Source organism: Mytilus californianus, unplaced genomic scaffold (genome assembly GCF_021869535.1).
Source record: "Mytilus californianus isolate M0D057914Y unplaced genomic scaffold, xbMytCali1.0.p SCAF_1, whole genome shotgun sequence".
In the NCBI taxonomy this organism is placed as follows: Eukaryota; Metazoa; Mollusca; class Bivalvia; order Mytilida; family Mytilidae; genus Mytilus; species Mytilus californianus.
This window is the reverse complement of record NW_026262581.1, coordinates 110,432,461-110,453,268: the sequence shown is the minus strand read 5'-3', so window position 1 is coordinate 110,453,268 and position 20,808 is coordinate 110,432,461. Positions and strand designations below refer to the sequence as shown.

At 31.8% G+C, this 20,808-nt stretch overlaps 1 protein-coding gene across 1 annotated transcript; it reads right to left on the bottom strand.

The window, feature by feature from the left end:
- Positions 1-875: 875 nt before the first annotated feature.
- Positions 876-19,088, bottom strand: LOC127738691 (DEP domain-containing mTOR-interacting protein-like). The gene is made up of 9 exons (XM_052250030.1): positions 19,015-19,088; positions 17,738-17,916; positions 17,084-17,204; positions 10,673-10,848; positions 9,413-9,664; positions 8,138-8,239; positions 7,060-7,130; positions 3,403-3,507; positions 876-2,765 (listed from the first exon to the last, which is right to left on the bottom strand). The coding sequence occupies exons 1-9, from the start codon at positions 19,086-19,088 to the stop codon at positions 2,601-2,603; spliced, it is 1,245 nt and encodes a 414-aa protein (XP_052105990.1). The 3' UTR covers positions 876-2,600.
- Between the last annotated feature and the right edge of the window lie 1,720 nt (positions 19,089-20,808).

The following is a 20,808-nucleotide window of genomic DNA, read 5'->3' as shown; positions in this document are numbered from 1 at the left end:
TAAGATATTTGTAGATCTAGTCTTGCTGACCATTTTTGCCGTCTTTCTATCTTAAATAGTTTTCAAGATAATATGCAAAAACGTAAAATATTGGTAAAAATCGTCATTAAAGAGCAAGAACTCCAATAAGAAACTGACAATTTCAGCCAGTAGACTTGTTTGTAGATCATGTCTTGCTGTTCAATTTTGCTTATTTAAGTTTCTACCTATCTATTTTAGTTTTTCAGATATTAGTCAAAAATGCAAAAAAAAAAAGGTAAAAATCTTCATTAAAGGGTAACATCTCCAATAAGGGGTCATGAGTCGATTTCAACCATGATAACGTTTTGTAGATCTTATCTTGCTGATAATTTTTGTTAAATTAAGTTTCTATTTATCTGTGATAGTTTTTCAGTTACTACACAAAACGCAAAAAAAATGGTAAAAATTGTCATTAAACATGTCAAAGGACAATAACTCTAACAAGGGGTCGTCAATCGATTTCATCAATGCAAACTTATTTGTAGATCTGGACTTGCTGATCAATTTTGTTTATTTAAGTTTCCTTAATTGTAAATTTTGTCTTATTAATTATTTTTGCTTATTTAAGCTTGTATATATCTATAATAGTTTTTCAGAAATGAGGTAAAAAGGCAATAAATTGATGAAAATCGTCATTAAAGGACAATTAACTCCAAGAATGAGTCGCTAGTTTCTCTCAGTCTATTATGATTTTTAAGATAAAAGCTAGATGAGCTAAAAATAACAAACGTGTGGGTTGAGAATTATAAAGATTGAACACGTTTTGTCTAAAGATAATTGATCAGTATTACCTCCAGAAACATGTGTTTAATCATACAACAAATGAAATTATTTCAAGATAACAGAATAACATGTTGATTTAACAAATGTTTTATTTGAGAAAATGACAAATAATATGTATCTGGAACAAAACAATTATTTAGAAGAACGTAAAAGTGAGTCTATCGTCAGAGAACAAACAAAGATTTCCCGGGACTGAAATATATTTAGTGGAAAATAAATATGGTTCAAGGAACGAAATAAGTTAGGTTTTGCACACTCCTATAATTCGTTAAAATAGTCAATTTTTATTTCAAATATTATAGAACTTGTTCTTACTTTATTTGACTCAATATTTACTACCCTTTCCAAGAGCATTTTTGAAGTCGAGTTGATCGAATAAATAAAGGAGTTCATTTCCTGTATGGATATAAAATATATATTCGAAGTGAAACTGCCTTAAAGGTCTTTGCTAAAGCACCTGCAAAAGTCGTTTGAAAATCAGATGGAATACAAATCGCCTTTCGATTTATTTGAAGACGTCGTTGAATCGAATGGAAAACCACCATCCGGATAGAAATCGTATCGTGTACATTGAAAACGCACCTTTCTGTGAACAGAAAGGCGATGAGCACTGTATGTGAAATGCCTCACATGGTATAGCATGCTCGCATATAGCTTATTACAAAATTTCATTCAGCTCTGGTTTGTAAATCTTTAGAAATATACGACAATTTCACAGGACAGACGGACACACGAAAGTAAAGAAGATTACCAAACATTTGGGTATAGTTTAGCTGTTGGACTCTTACTGATCGATAAACGGAAACTATTTCTACAGTTACTCAGTAATTCCGTATCGAACATAACTTTTAAGTGCATTTTAGTTATTGTAGTTCGATTAATCAGGGGTGTTTATTTATATAAAGCTTTATTTGCAAGCAAAACGATGGACTATATGATGTCACAATGTTTCTTATCATATGAACTATAAGAATTATGATTAGAAAAAAAATTCTAAAATCAAATAGAAAAGAAGACGGTCCTTATACGCATTTGATCATGTTTATGAAATAAACCTGCCAATTATATACACACATTTTCTTAATCGAAAAATCGAAAATGAACAAAATATACTTAGATTTGCTTATCTGAAATATGTATGCTAGTTTTCTTTTTGTATCAATTACATTAATTTTTGGCATGTATGGTCTTGCATATTTGCCACTTTATCGCACAGAACCGGGACATTTTCTTATCACCAACACATAATCAGGAAAATTTCGTTTTGCGAATTTTCAAGACGTTTGAAATAAAAAATCGATGTAAAATAGTTCGCGAAGTAAGTGTTATACATTGATGAAAAAGTTATCAACATAATGATTGTTTTAATGCCGTTAGTTTCTGAAACAAATTAAACAAACCAACCCCCGGTCAGGACCAAATCACCGGCAATAGATTATGCTCTCGCAGGAGGACAAACTCTGTCCCCGTGAGGTAGCACTAAAAACTGGCATCAAACGTAAATGTATTACTACTTTATGAAAGAAGTAATGCACCAACTTGCCTGCCTGTTTTAATTTGTTTGTTGTTATTTTAAAGGAAGGGGGTATTTCAATAACAGTAGGTCCCAGTATCATAATAAGGCAACACACAAAAGTATAACAATCTTGTAGTATTCAATAGTATAAGTACCGACCCAATAGTATTCAGGAAATATTATAATGTTAATATCTCTAATATTTGATTGGCTCAAATTGATGTAGAAACTTCAAAACGTAAAATTATTTCTTGAAATCACTACGATATAATATTTATGTCTAAGTAGTTTTTAATGAATCGATGTCGGTAAAAACTGCATCTCTTTTATGTACCATAATACAAATAGTAAGATATTGATCTACGTCCATAATCATTTTGGCAACTTGTTTGTGATTGAACTTCAAGACATTTATTCCATTCACCGAGTGGATATACTGGCGTACCTAGAAAACAAATAATATTTACGTCACATTGGATTGTTTTGAATCACAGGCGTTTAGGGTAAGGACCACGCTTTTATCTATATATTTTGTTTGTTTTCGTTTGTGTTTTTTTTTTATAAAAATCTTTAATATCTTAACTTATTTTCATCTATTTTCACTTATTCAATGTGTTCTTGCTCTTATCCATACGATATCGGAAATAACAGTAGTTTATATTTGATGCCCTCTATTCTTTTTTTCCGGTGTAAATTTGTAAGTGCACCTTTGATGCATGGTTGCTATGAAATAATGTAGGCCCATTTGGTTTGTAAACTATAAAATTTTGATATTTTTGGCTTTCAAAACGTCTTTTTCTAGAGAGTATCGTTCAGATATAATTTCAGATTCTATAACAAGCACATTCTGGTAAATACAAAAGCCCCAAATATTGATTCAACATCATTTTTATGTGCAAATGTTGATCGCTTAAGGATATTTAGTCTATTTCTTTTCCATTGTCCGAAATTTCGTCCCCAAGCGGATTTAAAAACAAAACAACACTTGCGCACCAATATAAGTTTTAACATATAACATTTGATTTATGTATTGAAAACTAATGACCATATCTTTACTTAATTTATATGTTTTAACTGGTCACCTTAAGTCCTGCAGCTGCCGCAGGCCCCAATGGATCAATGGTCTGGACGTAAGTCGGACCATCACCTCTAACAACGAATCCATAGCCAACAGAGTCACTTGTGATCTAAAATATGGAATACATGAAATTAAACTGGCAACAAAACATAATCATATACCACTTTTAAAGATTTGTATTCTATTTACAGCTTGTTTTGATAACGGTGTTTTAAGAAAAAGGAGATATGGTATGATTGCCAATGAGACAATTATCCACTAAAGCTCAAAGGACTAAGATATAAACAACTTTAGAGCGCTATATGGCCTTCAACAATGAGCACATCCGATACCGTATTTTTAGCTATAAATGGCCCCTGCGTGACAAAAGGAGTTTGCGTTTCTCGGCGAGTTGTTGATTATCTTGTTATGTTTTTAACCAAGTCATTCGGGAGGTTGTTTTTGATTAATTATATTTAATTTTGAATTATTTCCGGATTTTTTTAATTATCTTATATTTATTGTCTTCTTTATGTATTTATCGATATTTTCACTTTTCTTGAATTCTTCGTTGGTAGGTGTATAAATTATTAATATAACAAAGTCTTTTCAAGTTGACCTTAGTTGGATTTTGCTATTCTCTTTAATTTCATTTTGTTTGTACATCTCCTCACGCAATCAAGTCTATTTATACATCCCTTGCTTTCAAATTTTTGTGTTTGGGCGTTTCTGATGAATGAAAATCCAAAAAAGCGCTTCAAATTTATGAAGTGTTATTTTTATTTTCATACATTTTAAATTCACGTTTTGTGCACTTTTCCGTGTGTAATTTTTTACCGCAATGCTTCCAAAAGTAGAGATAAATGAATAGAATGGTTACGTTACTTCCAATAAATAAAAAAAACACACATGAATGCACAGAGATTCATTTTCGTTTTAAGGAAGTGCATGTTTTCGTTTTAAGGAAGTGCATGTTCGTAAAAGGTCAGTAAAAGACACAAAATATAAAATGAGCGAAGTCACGTTTACACCATAATTTGGGTTTTTATGTAAATTCTGTAATTGTTCTAAAGGTGATTTTGCAACTCTCTGGGGCAAAGTTTACCTTGAACGACTTTGATCCTTCTGGTTTTGATTATACAAACTTTATTCCAAAAACATATATTGTGACTGAAATCGGTATCATACATTATATAAAAGGCTATTTTGTCAGACATTTTGTAAGAACAAGTTGTCTTACCGCATGGTGTCATTAAAGTAATGGGATATCTTGCATGATTCTTGCATTAGTCATGGTTTATCCTCATATAACGTAAATTTCTTGAAAGACCTATCAATTTACATTAGCCATAATCTCATTGTGTTGAATAGATTAGCAAACCATTTTAGAAATAACAGGTCCATGTATATCAATATTCTTTATTCGTACTTCTACAGATAAAAACTTCTATGCTGAGCAAACAGTAATGTTAAAATTATTGTTTACATCACAGTTCATTTTCGAGGTCCACGTTTAAAGGGGCATTAGCTGTTAAAATTCATGTTCACCGATTTAACTCAAATTTTCATATTTGATTAATAACATACTGAAACGTATATCCAAATTACAATAAGTCTGAAATAAACAATTAACAATACATGGACTCGATAATATATATATATCAGCATTTCGTGTGTATTTTAGTCTAGACGCCATCTAATTAACCATCGAGATGACCTCCGAAGACTGACGACGGTCACATAACCCGATATAAACATAAACATAAATCTAAATAGATAGCGACCTAGTGTAATTGATCTTTTGTAGGTCTGTTTGAATTCATGTTATAGGTTAAAAAAAATAGTTAATCGTCGTTTTTACCTGTATAAGAATGATTTTTTGTGGATCGAATCAGTCAACGAAATGGATCACCTTTGTTTCACTTTCAATGTTGACATTCGTTTCCTTTTAATGGCTGAACACGACTAATACATCCGTGACCAATCTCTAGCTAATTGGTTACATTGAAAGTCACATGAATACGAATTCAATGAGGTCGAATTATTCACTTGCAAGTGAATAATTCATCAGCGATGTTTCTTAGCTTATTTGGACAAAATTGAACTAAACTGGTTGCTAAAAGCGAATTATAATTTCACTATTTCACTTTCATCAATGATTGAAGAAAATTAAACCATGTCGATTTCTATTAAACTCGACCGAGAATAAAAAAAAAAGACGTAAAGCGTCAGGGTTAAATTGCAGAATAAAAACAATTTATCCTGCAATCAACCTTTCTACTATAATAATACAGGTGTACAGATAACACGAAGCGATATACGTATACTAGACGTTTATAGTCTCCTGGTATCCTGCTTCTGTTGCGAGCGAACAGTTATGTCAAATTACTGTTTACGTCACAGTTCAATTTGGGGTCCTCATTGCGGTCCGCGTTTAAGTCATGTCGATTTCTTTCAAAAACAAATTCAACGATTGGGATGGAAAAAAAATGTACAAAATTAATTGCAAGATAAAGACAATAACTGTTTAGTGTCTTTAAATATCAGCTGTATTTGTACTCGGCTCGAAACAGGAGTAACAGCTCGCTGAAGCTCGCATTATACCTTTTTCTTAGCCTCGTACAAATACAGCTGATATTTAAAGACACTAAACAGTTATTGTCTATATAAGCACATTGACCGACAAAATAAAATGTATTTTTACGAGCTATATAAACAGGAAAAAGGAATCGCTCTATATAACTATGAGGGTCTGGATCGGGTTAACAGAGTAGAGAATAATGGTAAAATGTGCTGAATAAATGGCAAAAAAAATAAAATAGTAGAGAAAAAGAGGGCAAAAAAATAAAGAATAGAGAATAAAGGGGTGCTAAAATATAAAGAATAGAGAAAAATGACCGACATGAAGGACCCCAAATCAAGACCCTGGAAGTTGACACGCATATAAAAAAATCAAAAAATAGTAGCAAGAAACCCTTTCGGGAGATGGTTACTTTTTCGAAAATGCTATAATTATAAATCGTCAATTATAAATAAGGGATCTGCAAGCCAAACCATTTCCAAATGCTTTGTTTAAAATTTTGACTTGATTTTGATTGCCCCATTTGTATCTTCTTAATACTTCTAACTTGACTAACGGTTAATGATTGTAAATGTCTAGGGTAACCCAGATGTTAACGCCAAAAAGTGTAAAAGAAAAGTTGTATAAAACTGTATAAAATGGAAATTAGGTTCAGGTAAAAAAATAGGTTTAAATGGGACTCCCGTTTCATTAAGGAAAATTGAAAAGGACTTCAACCAAAATATATAAGTAATAAAAAGTATTCCTAAAAAATAAGCGCCGTGAAATTTTGTACCGTATATGAATGAATTATCTGTTTGTAAAATTCAAATGAAAGATAGAAAGAAAAGGCAACCGTTATTTTATACTGTTCTGTTAAAAAATATAACTCGTTAAATGTCAAAGGACGAGTGTCTGTTCGTGTGCTTGGTTGTTGGCTTTATCCTGTCAGTCTTGGTAATTTATCTAAAGAAGAAATCTTATCTCCTGAAGCTATCATATTTCTAAGCATTGGTAAAATGGCAATAACACTATGATAACATACCCTCACTAAACTAACTTAGACGACATAAAAAAATCAGTCGCGACATTCTCTTGTTATAATAACTTATATAAACTTACTCTCAATGATCTTTTGATATATGGGGTTTCCGGAGACACTAACTCAGCTACTGTTGCATGTCTCAGCAAAACTGAAACAAAACACATAACTACAAAACCTTTAATAGATCAAAGCACTGAATGTTCTAAAGATTACAAACAATACATAAAATCGAATAAAAATTAAGAAAAAGTAGCTCTTGCTATGATGGTATCACATACCAACGGAGTGCATCTAAATGTTAACAGAGTTGGGTCCATAAAAACAAAATGTCATGCCATGCAGGCATAATGAGAAAAAAACACCAAACTAAAAGGGATATAAAGTGGTCTGACTAAGTAAGCACAATGTGTATTAATAGAATATGGTATGGACTGACTTAGAAATAACATGTGTGTAAATAGAATATGAAATGAACTGACAAAGTAAAAACATGTGTATTAACAGAATATGAAATGAACTGACAAAGTAAATACATGGGTATTAACAGAATATGAAATGAACTGACAAAGTAAAAACATGTGTATTAACAGAATATAAAATGAGCTGACAAAGTAAAAACATGTTTATTAACAGAATATGAAATGAACTGACAAAGTAAAACATGTGTATTAACAGAATATGAAATGAACTGACAAAGTAAAACATGTGTATTAACAGAATATGAAATGTACTGACAAAGTAAAAACATGTGTATTATGTAACAGGGTACTCACAAGCTTTACATATACAAAAATGACAAACAGACAACAAACACAGTCAATAAAACACTACCAAAGAAAACTCATGAATGAGCAAAACGAACCCATCAAAAACCGTTTGGTTACAAATACATAACATTTTGTTCTGAAGAAAAATTTAAAGGAATTGTATCGTTTCAGAAAAATGTTAAACTGGTCTTAGTGTTGGCAGTTTAGTCTTCTCTAGTTTTATCGTTTTAAATCTTAAATATACACTTTTTGTTATTTAGAAAATGGTAGATAAAGGGGTGTCCAGTAATAAAAAATGCATTCGTATCTAGTATTATTTCTAACAATTTTTACTCATGTAAATTGCAAACCTTGTTCGATAGATATTCAATGTACGTAAAAGATTTACCTGACTTTGGCGATATTAATGAACTGTCACCATCAATTGATTCTGTACCGTCAAAACTTTCATTATCTGACGACGTTACACTAATTTTGTCATGGATGGAACCTTAAATAAAAGAGTACTTGTAGTGTCTGCTTTCAAAGTGTAACAAAACAACAATAATAGAGCAAATAGGCTTCCTGGTCAGCTCACGCTGGTTCTTTCAAAATGAACGCTTAGTTCCCGGCCTAAATTATTAGTTAATTAGTTGTAATATTACTTGTACCAGCCGAACTTTTAAACTCAAGTACAAATCAACATAACTGTTTCGTGTTGCTCAGTCTTTGGTTTTCCATGTTGTGTTTTGTAGATTGTGTACATTTTCTTGTCTTTTTTAGATTATTGCCATGGCGTTGTTACTTTTCTTCCACTTATGAGTTTTAAATGTCCCCACACAATCTTCCCCCTCTTTTTCATCTATGTTATAACTTTTTTCAACAAAAAAGGGTTTCCATGGATCACATAGTTCATAGATTTGAATATTTATTCTTCGTCGATCTTACATCATAATATTTTATATACTTGATTGTAGATGGTATCTTTAAGGTTCTGTATTCAAATACCTCTGTCAGTGTTGTCATTTATAGGATTCGGTTGAAAATTGAAACTGGTATCTACTGGATGATACTTGGGACTCGGGAAATAAGCAAATAACTCAAGGAAATAAAATCTGTAACAGGCATGTGTTTTGTAGAATTTCTTTGTTATAAGATAGCAACACATAATTTCTATACTTAGAATCAGATTAATATCACTGAAATAAACATTTTTTCATAATATTTCTTTAAATTCTCTAACGGGATTAATCAAAATTCACTTGACTGGTTTCACAGCATCTTGCGATATGAATTTGTTCACTTATAGGAATAACATAATATGGGGAAAATCTCAATAGTAATGTGAGGTAATGGCATATTTTTCCATCGTCAATACTCCAACCATAAGAATAGTCACTGAATTTAGCGTGATCTTATGGAATTTCATGCTTCCCTTTGAAAATAAAAGCTCTAGCAAAAATATTCTTAAATAATTAAAGATATCCTTTTCAAATTAGAACTCTTGAACTCCAGTGTTACAATAATTGAGATGAATTCATTGTACATGTACATTGCAAATTTAAACTGGAACTAATTATAAAAAAAATATTTGACTATTAAATTTACTTTCCAATAGTTATCTCCTTTTCGTTATATCAATTTATCTGTAAGAGAATGAAAGATAAATAGTATGCATACATACATGTGTACGAATCTGAGAATCTTCTGCTTGGGTCAAATTCGTCATGAGAATCAACCGATAAATGAGATTTTTCACTACTGGACGATCTTTTTCGGTCATAGTCTTTCACAATAATTGACGAATCCGAAAAGTTCCGGGAATGTGTCCGCATAGAAAACTTAAACACATTGTGAAAAGTAAACTTCTGATCAAAGTCAAATTCAAACTGATAAAGTAAACAGTTGTCATGTTTAAAATGGTGGTCGTCTGTAACTGAAAAAGAAAGAACTGGGAATTTTGAATAAAAGTTAAAAAAAGAAATAATACATACATGTTTAATCTAAACTCTGCCGAAAACGTACATAAAACACTTGAATTTCAAATTTAGTCTAGAAGTAAGATCTTAGAATATTGTCTTCATCGGTGCTAACATTGATCTTATTTCTAATAATTTATTAAATGAATAAACATGTATTGTTATCAAGGTATTAACACTTATGGATCTACATCCTGTCAATGCTTTTATTCAACCATTTCACATGCATGTCCATGCTTTTTTCAAACTCCTTAAACGTCTTTACCCTAAATTCTTTAGAGTGGTACTGAATGACATTTCTGTCTTGGAGAACATGGTTTATTTATTAGTGGAATTTGGGTTTTGAACTTTCAGTTACAGCGAGAACTCAAAGTAGTATGTGTCTATTGTTTTTTTGCTATTTGATTTTGTTCTAAGTACCAACCTATAATTGAAGCCCTTCCTACTAGTGTTTACACTTTGTTCTTATGGTTGTTTTTACACCACTGCCCATGGTTACGGGGAAAGGGAGGGGGTATGTGAGCGACCACAAACATGTTAAACCCCGCCACATTCTATACCTAACCCAAGCCAGAAACCTGTAATCCAGTGGTTGTCGTTGGTTGCTATCTGCTATTAATAATTGTTTTTCGTTCATAGCTGTAGTAAAAGTAAAATTTAACCTGTGGTTTACTGAGTTGTTTAACTTGTTTTATGGTTTGTGATAACGGAACCTTTCACAGCTTACTTCACGGTATTGATTTCGTTCATTGCTGAAGGCCCTTCGTCGACCTGTTACTGATCAGATATTTGTCTTTCGGTCTATGGAGAGTTGTCTCGTTGGCAATTATATCCCTTTATTTTTATATCGACCCATACTAATCTTGTCTTTTAATTCAATCATCTGACTATAAAGTCCATTTTGTTCTTTTGTCCTGCTTAAACTTAAAAAAGAAATATTAGTATGAAATAAAGTTGTCACTTGCCATGCTTTATGATATTATAGTCCAGTAACTTTCTGCCTAAATCTACTGCGTCTTCAGTACTAATATGTTCTTGATTGCTTAACCAGTCAACAAAAGCAGACCCAATAAAAGCCTCTTTGTATACTTGAGAATTTAACTGATAATCACGGATTATGCCTTTCTTTTTAGCTGTAGCTCTGTAATATTATATATAGCATGTAATCAAATTATATTGCAAAACATATTTATAAATGGTCTACTGCATGATAACTTCATTAAACATTGTTCATCTTTCCAAACAGAAAAATGATAAAAAGACAAACTCATTTCCTTGCAATTTTGTTTTGTTTTTCTTGTCATTTTCTTTTAGACACACAAAGTTGAAGTTATTTAAAGCTACCAAAAGTGGTAAGGGTTCAATTTAAATTTTAACCACTCTTTACAGGGCTAAAGTATATACTGTACATAAGATAAAATTTGCTTATTGTCGTTTCAATGACAACAAATATATATATGATTCGATTTCAGAAGATACTATTCTCATGTTCCATTTGCACTTTATTTTCTAAATTGGTATGTAGGTAACATGTACCTATATGTATAGATATGTTACAGTAAATATGTATAATCAGTGATTATGTAGAATCCCTGAAATTTTCAGGGATTATGTAGAATCACTGGCTAGTTTAGGGATTATATATAATCACTAAAATTTTCAGGGATTATGTATAATCACTAGAAAAAACGTCAGGGATTATACATAATAACTGAAATGAAGAAATAGTTTTATTTATAAAGAAAATGAATAAAAGTCAAATAATTTATTCTATAAAATCAGATTAAAACATCATTATAAACATAAATTGTAAAATGTTAAGCACAAAATATCAAAATGACAACCCCAATTTTTATACGACCGCAAAAATTGAAAATTTTTTGGTCGTATATTGGTATGACGTTGGCGTCGTCGTCGTCGTCGTCGTCGTCGTCTGGCGTCGTCCAGCGTCGTCCGAAGACACATTGGTTTTCGCACTCTAACTTTAGTTTAAGTGAATGGATCTCCATGAAATTTTACCATAAGGTTCAATACCACGAAAGGAAGGTGGGGATTGATTTTGGGGGTTATGGTACCAACTGTTAAGGAATTAGGGGCCAAAAAGGGGCCAAAAATAAGCATTTTTGTAACTTCCAGACAATAACTTGTGTGTAAGTGTATGGATCTCTCTGACATTGTACCACAAGGTTCCATATCACAAAGGGAAGGCTGTAATTGATTTTGGGGGTAATTGCCTCAAAATTTTAGGAATTAGGGGCCAAAAAAGGGGCAAAAAACAAGCATTTTTCTAGTTTCATGACAATAACTTGTGTGTAAGTGTTTGGATATTTCTGAAATTGTACTACAAGGTTCCATATCACAAAGGGAAAGCTGGAATTGAGTTTGGGAGTAATTGCCCGAAACGTTTAGGAATTGGGGGCCAAAAAGAGGCCAAAAATAAGCATTTTTCTAGTTTCCAGACAATAACTTGTGTTCAAGTGTATGGATCTCTCTGAAATTGTACTGCAAGGTACCATACCACAAAGGGAAGGCTGGGATTGAGTTTGGGGGTGATGAATCATAAGGGGGTTCAAAAAATTTGGGGGGGGGGATTTTTTTTTTTCTTTTTTTTTCTTTTTTTCCTTTTTTTTTTCTTTTAAAATTTTCCATTTTAAGTTGGTTATTTCTGATTAATATTTAAAAGCAAATAATAATGATATGGTAGGAGATACACACCAAACAGGATGTGTAAATTATTATATAATAAGTATTGTGCAATAGCAAGAAATTTTCAATTGCACAGTATTGCACAATTGCAAGAAATCTTCAATTGCACAGTATTGCGCAATAGCAAGAAATCTTCAATTGCACAGTATTGCGCAATAGCAAGAAATATCCAATAGCACAATATTGCGCAATAGCAAGAAATTGTCAATTGTACAGTATTGCACAATAGCAAGAAATATTTAATTGCACAGTATTGTGCAAAAGAAGATACTTCGTATAAATTGCTTATTTCTTGATCAATTTCAATGGGGTTTTATTCTTGAATTCTTGGGGTTCTTTAATATGCTGAATCTAACCGTGTATTAAGTTTTTGGATTTTGGGCCCCGTTTTTAAATTGGTCCACATTGAGGTCCAAAGGGTCCAAAATTTAACTTTGTTTGATTTCATCAAAAATTGAATTATTGGGGTTCTTTGATATGCCGAATCTAACCGTGTATTTAGATTCTTAATTTTTGGTTCCGTTTTCAAATTGGTCTACATTAAGGTCAAAAGGGTCCAAAATTTAACTTAGTTTGATTTTAACAAAAATTGAATTTTTAGGGTACTTTGATATGCTGAATCTAAACATGTATTTAGATTTTTGATTATGGGCCCAGTTTTCAAGTTGGTCCAAATCGGGGTCCAAAATTAAACTTTGTTTGATTTCAACAAAAATTGAATATATGGGGTTCTTTGATATGCTGAATCTAACCATGTATTTAGATTTTTGATTTTTGGGCCCCGTTATCAACTTTGTCCACATTGAGGTCAAAAGGGTCCAAAATTAAACTTTGTTTGATTTCATCAAAAATTGAATTCTTGGGGTTCTTTGATATGCTGAATCTAACCATGTATTTAGATTTTTTATTTGTGGACCCGCTATCAAATTGGTTCATATTGAGGTCAAAAGGGTCCAAAATTAAACTTTGTTTGATTTCATCAAAAATTGAATTATTGGGGTTCTTTGATATGCCAAATCTAACCGTGTATTTAGATTTTTAATTTTGGGTCCCGTTTTTAAATTGGTCTACATTAAGGTCCAAAGGGTCCAAAATTAAACTTAGTTTGATTTTAACAAAAATTGAATTCTTGGGGTTCTTTGATATGCTGAATCTAAACATGTGTTTAGATTTTTGATTATGGGCCCAGTTTTCAAGTTGGTCCAAGTTGGGGTCCAAAATTAAACTTTGTTTGATTTCAACAAAAATTGAATATATGGGGTTCTTTGATATGCTGAATCTAAACATGTATTTAGATTTTAGATTTTTGGCCCAGTTTTCAAGTTGGTCCAAATTGGGGTCCAAAATTAAACTTTGTTTGATTTCAACAAAAATTGAATATATGGGGTTCTTTGATATGCTGAATCTTACCATGTATTTAGATTTTTTATTTGTGGGCCCGCTATCAAATTGGTTCATATTGAGGTCAAAAGGGTCCAAAATTAAACTTTGTTTGATTTCATCAAAAATTGAATTATTGGGGTTCTTTGATATGCCAAATCTAACCGTGTGTTTAGATTTTTAATTTTGGGTCCCGTTTTTTAAATTGGTCTACATTAAGGTCCAAAGGGTCCAAAATTAAACTTAGTTTGATTTTAACAAAAATTGAATTTTTGGGGTTCTTTGATATGCTGAATCTAAACATGTGTTTAGATTTTTGATTATGGGACCAGTTTTCAAGTTGGTCCAAGTTGGGGTCCAAAATTAAACTTTGTTTGATTTCAACAAAAATTGAATATATGGGGTTCTTTGATATGCTGAATCTAAACATGTATTTAGATTTTAGATTTTTGGCCCAGTTTTCAAGTTGGTCCAAATTGGGGTCCAAAATTAAACTTTGTTTGATTTCAACAAAAATTGAATATATGGGGTTCTTTGATATGCTGAATCTTACCATGTATTTAGATTTTTTATTTTGTGGGCCTGCTATCAAATTGGTTCATATTGAGGTCAAAAGGGTCCAAAATTTAACTTTGTTTGATTTCATCAAAAATTGAATTATTGGGGTTCTTTGATATGCCAAATCTAACCGTGTATTTAGATTTTTAATTTTGGGTCCCGTTTTTAAATTGGTCTACATTAAGGTCCAAAGGGTCCAAAATTAAACTTAGTTTGATTTTAACAAAAATTGAATTCTTGGGGTTCTTTGATATGCTGAATCTAAACATGTGTTTAGATTTTTGATTATGGGACCAGTTTTCAAGTTGGTCCAAGTTGGGGTCCAAAATTATACTTTGTTTGATTTCAACAAAAATTGAATATATGGGGTTCTTTGATATGCTGAATCTAAACATGTATTTAGATTTTAGATTTTTGGCCCAGTTTTCAAGTTGGTCCAAATTGGGGTCCAAAATTAAACTTTGTTTGATTTCAACAAAAATTGAATATATGGGGTTCTTTGATATGCTGAATCTTACCATGTATTTAGATTTTTTATTTTGTGGGCCTGCTATCAAATTGGTTCATATTGAGGTCAAAAGGGTCCAAAATTTAAATTTGTTTGATTTCATCAAAAATTGAATTATTGGGGTTCTTTGATATGCCAAATCTAACCGTGTTTTTAGATTTTTAATTTTGGGTCCCGTTTTTTAAATTGGTCTACATTAAGGTCCAAAGGGTCCAAAATTAAACTTAGTTTGATTTTAACAAAAATTGAATTCTTGGGGTACTTTGATATGCTGAATCTAAACATGTGTTTAGATTTTTGATTATGGGACCAGTTTTCAAGTTGGTCCAATTTGGGGTCCAAAATTAAACTTTGTTTGATTTCAACAAAAATTGAATATATGGGGTTCTTTGATATGCTGAATCTAACCATGTATTTTGATTTTGGACATTGGACCATAATAGGTAAATTAAAAAAATTGAAGTTCTTAGACCACATTCTTTCTGTGTCAGAAACCTATGCTGTGTCAAATATTTAATCACAATCCAAATTCAGAGCTGTATCAAGCTTGAATGTTGTGTCCATACTTGCCCCAACTGTTCAGGGTTCGACCTCTGCGGTCGTATCAAGCTGCGCCCAGCGAAGCATTTTATTTAAAATGTTAGGCGCAACACATTAAAATGTTAAACACAATATATTAAAAGAATATGCTTCACATCTGTTTTTACCACAATATCCACATTTAAAAAAACCTTTTTCTTCACATATCAAATCAGATTTTACGACACGCCTAAGAGAAATAAAGTGTTCAGTAAAAACATCTGAAGGTACCCCCAAAAAAGGGAATTAACAACCTCCAGCTGGTTTGAGCAAGATACCATGTTTTGCGGCCAGGCGATATCCTTTTTCAGACTTTTTGTGAGCAATTGCCATTATGTTTTTCGGGTTTCCCTTTCCTTTTTTACCCTGCTCTGAGAATATTACACCAAATGCCAGCTTCCTCTAAAATTTTGTCCTTTTTGTCAATCCTTAGTTCTTCCTGTTTTTCTATACATTTAGATGCGTAAGTTCTCTCAGTTTGACTTTCTTGTTCATTTTATCAACAACAAAAAAACACAAAAAAAAAAACACAAAACAAATGGTCCATAATCTTCTTCACCATTTGTTTTACATGTACCACAAGTAACATGCTCTGTGGATTTGAATATCCATTTGACGCTGGATTTTAATAAACAAACAATACATGTAAAGTTATCGCTATAAAGGGAATGTTGATTATTGTTAATTTTGAAGTCTTCAACGTTATCTCGAAACCCTGTGATGGTTATATCTTTAAGACCATTTTCTGTGTTTAAAAGTAAAATTATTTTATCTGGCAATTAAAAAGGAATATGAAAGAAAAAAATGATAATTTGTCTATATTAATTTTTTTTATCAAACAAAGGATCCTTAAATTATTGACAATCCCTGAAATTTTATTAGGGAATTTGAAGAATAATTATTAAAATGTTCAGTGATTATGTAAAATCACTGGTCATTTTCAGGGATTATATATAATTACTAATGATTTTAGTGATTCTACATATTCCCTGAAAAATCAGGGATTCTACATAATCCCTGATTATACAAATTCACTGTAACAGATATACGTGACTTGCAGTTATTATATACCCGTTTGTGTGCAGTATGATATGGTTTATTGCTTTCATTATTGGTGAATATTGTCTCGAGTAGATTTTTGTATTGCGCGATCTTGCGAGTGCACTATGTATTCTACGAGGGATAATATTCACAAATATTCATGCAATAACCCTTTTATTGTATGGACCAAAACTTTGAAAAACTGTTTAAAATATATTTTTGTCACTAATGACGTCCATTTTTGAAGCTATATTTACACTAGTGCAAGATGATAGAATAATGCACACTAAATTGTCGTTGCGTTCTGCGGGAAATATTTTATTTCACTGTATGTAAATATTGATCCATGTGCCATTGAATAATACTCCATTTTCCACTTAGTATATCATATCACATTGAGACTACCTCGTGTAACGTATTATAGAATTATTGTAGAATTATAAGGATTAAAAACATTTTGTCTAGAGGTTATTGATGTGTAAACTGGGCCGCTGGCTCGGACTTTTATTCAGTGTGTGAGTTAATCGCCTATCTCGTGTGACGTTACGCGCGGTTAATGTTCATAATGTTTTGAACACAATAATACAAGTATATTTGTGCTTACAGTCTATAGATTTGTTGGCCTTTATAAAACATTTTGAGATCCATATCCATTTTATGTGTCCCATCATCAATTCTAAATCTGTAGAATAACATGTCGTCCTTGAATAGATGGTCATCACAAACTACAAACAGCAATACATGTGATTACAATACTATTTAAATTTTACGAAAAATAAGAGCGGAAAATAGGAGTGATGAAAATCTAAAAAAGTCTTGTGAAATATAGAAACTTTAGTTATTTTGTTTATAAACAGTTTACTGTTGCGATTATGAAGATTAAGAAAATGTGATATGTCTTTTATATGAATTCTTTTTTGGAACTGCACTAATCAATGATTTGCAGGTGTCTTAATAAAATGACAATATTTTTAATCGATGTTTGTGTAATAGTTTACCGAAATCTTTTTTTCCATAGAATTGATAGGGTTTGTGGAGGGGATTATTTAATTTTACAAATATTGTTATGTTAATTGTTTATAACACTCAATAATTTCGCACTTTGTATTTTTGTAACAGGAAGGTATCTCAGTCTCTTAATCATGTCTATTGCACATGGTAAATCATTTCATTATACGTCTCGGGGAGAGGGAGAAGAGTAGCCTTAATATTTCTCTTTGAAAACCAAAACAAATTGTTGAGATCTTTTTTATCTTACCGTGGTGGAGAATATAATGGTCTTGTAGAGTTCTCAGTGCTGTAACTGCTGCAGATCGGGTATCACACAGTTTACAGTCTACTAGCCAGGATACAACTTCCTTACCAACAAAACAATTTTTATACGTTTTGAAGTGATATTTTCTGTCTTTCAGTAAATTCGAAAAGTTAATTCGTGTCCTGAAAAAATATATATTGACAAATAGACCAAAGATATTCACAATGAAAATTCGTACTATATCGGTTCTTAAACTGTGTCATGCCTGAAAATAATATTCTATTACAGTACTAAATACCCATCAAAATACCAGACTTATGATTTGTTTCACCAGACGAGCGTTTCGTCTACACTAGACTCATCAGTGGCGCTTTAAAAAAACGTTGAAAGGCCAAATCAATCACATAGTTGATGAGCACCTCAAGCCAAAATTTCCAAAAAGTTGCGCCAAATACGAATAAGGCTATCTATGCCTGAGAATAGATAAACCTTAGCGTTTCGAATGATTCAAAATTTTATGAACAGAAATTTTTTAGAAAATGGCTATACCCATAATACAAAGTGCTGACTATTGTGCTGGTGATACCATCGAGTACGAAACGTGCACCAGCAGGGGAAATCGACCCATTGGTGGTAAAAACTCATAAAAGATACAAGGCTGATACATATAATTTGTCACGACACACGTGCGTTTCTTCTACAAAAGACTTATCAGTCAAATTAAACACGAAGTTGCAGAGTATTGCAAGCCAACAATTCCGAAAAGTTGTGCCAGATATTATCAACATAAAATTACCATATCCATGATATGTCATTTCAACAAAAAATGCTGATGTCTGACGACGCCGGGCGCAAAATGATAGCAAGAGGTCACACTGGCCGAAGGTCAGATAAGGTATGTGGCACAAATCATCAGCAATACAAGATCTACAAGAAATAACAATCAATAGGCTTGGAGTCTTTACCAAAGACGTTCAGGTCATCGCCAAGAAGCCAAAGTGAATTATTGCTATCAATGTGTATATGATAGAAACATATTGAACTTTTTCTTTCTCTTTGGCGTTTATAAAGCACAGAAAGGACCCTCGGAATATATATATAAAGAATGTCAGAATACGTTAGATAAGATAAACTAAAGGCTCGAAGGAGCTGTGGTAAAATATGCCCTGTTGAAATTTTCTGATTTTTACGCAGATGATACCAAACGGCCTTGAAAAGTGAACCAGTTCCAACATCATTCAAGCCCTAAATCACAGCGAATATGGTGTATCTATATTTACCTTAATTGGTCTCCAATATAAAAAATCTCATTCTTATTGCTGAAGCTTTTGGAGCGCTCTCTTTTCACATCCATTATTTGACATTAATTATGTGCACGTTGATCATTACAGAAAACGTGATATTAGATGATACTGCATGAATTTTATCACACCACTATTTATTAATAATATGATAAAACCTCGACAAAATAAACAAGGGCGAGGAAGATATATTTAGATAAAAGCTATCCACATAGGGAAACCAGTTTGTGTTTAATAACATTCATAAAAATCACGAACATACATGTATATCTTACAACTTTAGGGTTTTTGTGCATATTAGGAATGACGATCCCGGTTTATAACTGACAACAAGAACGTCGTCATCTGAAGGTACGATTTATGCCCAAATAGGTCAAATAAAATCCATCTAAAACCTGGTCCGATTTCCAGACATGAATATAGAATACATTAATAAACATAACAGTTTTGTATAAAATATTTCCTTTCATGGGAAGTAAAGCCATGAAATGATAATAAATTCAGTGACATTACGTGTGTTCTGTGTTACATTTTTCGCAAAAAAAAATTCCTGTTTGCTTATTTTTGTTTATAGAATGAGGAATATTCCTTGTGACTCCACGTAAATGACACAATGGAATAAAATTTGTTAAAACTTACCTTTTTCTGAGGGCTTCTAACCTAAGTTTAAAATGTGATTAGTAGTGGTATTTTCGGTGAAAAGAGTGAGGAGACATCAGGGGAGCAATCAGCAAATTCATAGACCCATCGGTCATGTGAATTCTCTAACCCTAAAATTTTACCGAATGAGAAAATTCGAAATGAAAACACGCAATATCCAAAGGTAGTCACGCCTGGTAGAACAACTCAAACATTGAAAATATTTGCACGATATATGTACAATGCATTATATTTATTTAATTCACTCATGTATCTATATGAGAATTTTTTTATATCAAAATGTAAGAATAAGTTAAACTGGTTTTAACAATGTTAAAAAATTAGAAATAGCTATTCTAACGGATAATTTTCAAAATTGTGTGCACGTTCATCATTGTAGAAAACGTGATGTTAATTGATACTGAATGAATGATATAAATTATTAATCATGTGTGATATGATAAAACCTCGACAAAATAAACAAAGGTGACAAACAAATGTTAAGATAAAAGTTATCGTCATAGGGAATTTTGTTTAATAACACAATATACATTTTGAGTTAAGTGACAACAAATCAATGTTTTTTTTCAAATCAAACATATCATGATTCTTAAGTGCTTTAGAAATTGCAGTCCTCTTCAGGGGACAAGTTTGAGTGAGTTGGAATAATTTAAATACTTACGATCAATCTATATGCTATTTTTACCTGTGTTACAATACTGAACATCAGAGGTCAAATAACCAATGGTTCCTTAATCATTTCTAAAATTATCAGCGGATGATATCAAAAGGTATGGTATATATCAGGGCGCAGGACTTTTGCGCTTTTTTTACCTGTAACACAACAGGACACTCAAACAATATGGACATTTGCGATTGAGACTTTAATACACCTGAACCAAATTGACCGGATATTTGCGCTTTTTGTCTATATATGTTTACCTGTAAGCTTAACCAGATTTACCAGTCAAGGCATGGCAAAAAGTAGAAACAATATTCCCCGTATGATCATTCTATAGTCTGGAAAGTCCGAGGAACTCTTACATCATAGTTTCTATCAGATTGTTTCAATTTGTAGAGACTGAGATTAGATTTTTTAACCACCTGCTGTTCATATTTACTTTGAAGAAAGAT

Excerpts from the sequence above, each read along its gene's own strand:
- LOC127738691 (XM_052250030.1), bottom strand. The coding sequence starts at position 19,088 with ATGGATGTGAAAAGAGAGCGCTCCAAAAGCTTCAGCAATAAGAATGAG. Across the intron at positions 17,917-19,014 it reads TATATTGGAGACCAATTAAG|GACACGAATTAACTTTTCGA; the intron begins GTAAATATAGAT and ends ATATTTTTTCAG. Across the intron at positions 2,766-3,402 it reads CGGCAGCTGCAGGACTTAAG|GTACGCCAGTATATCCACTC; the intron begins GTGACCAGTTAA and ends TTTGTTTTCTAG.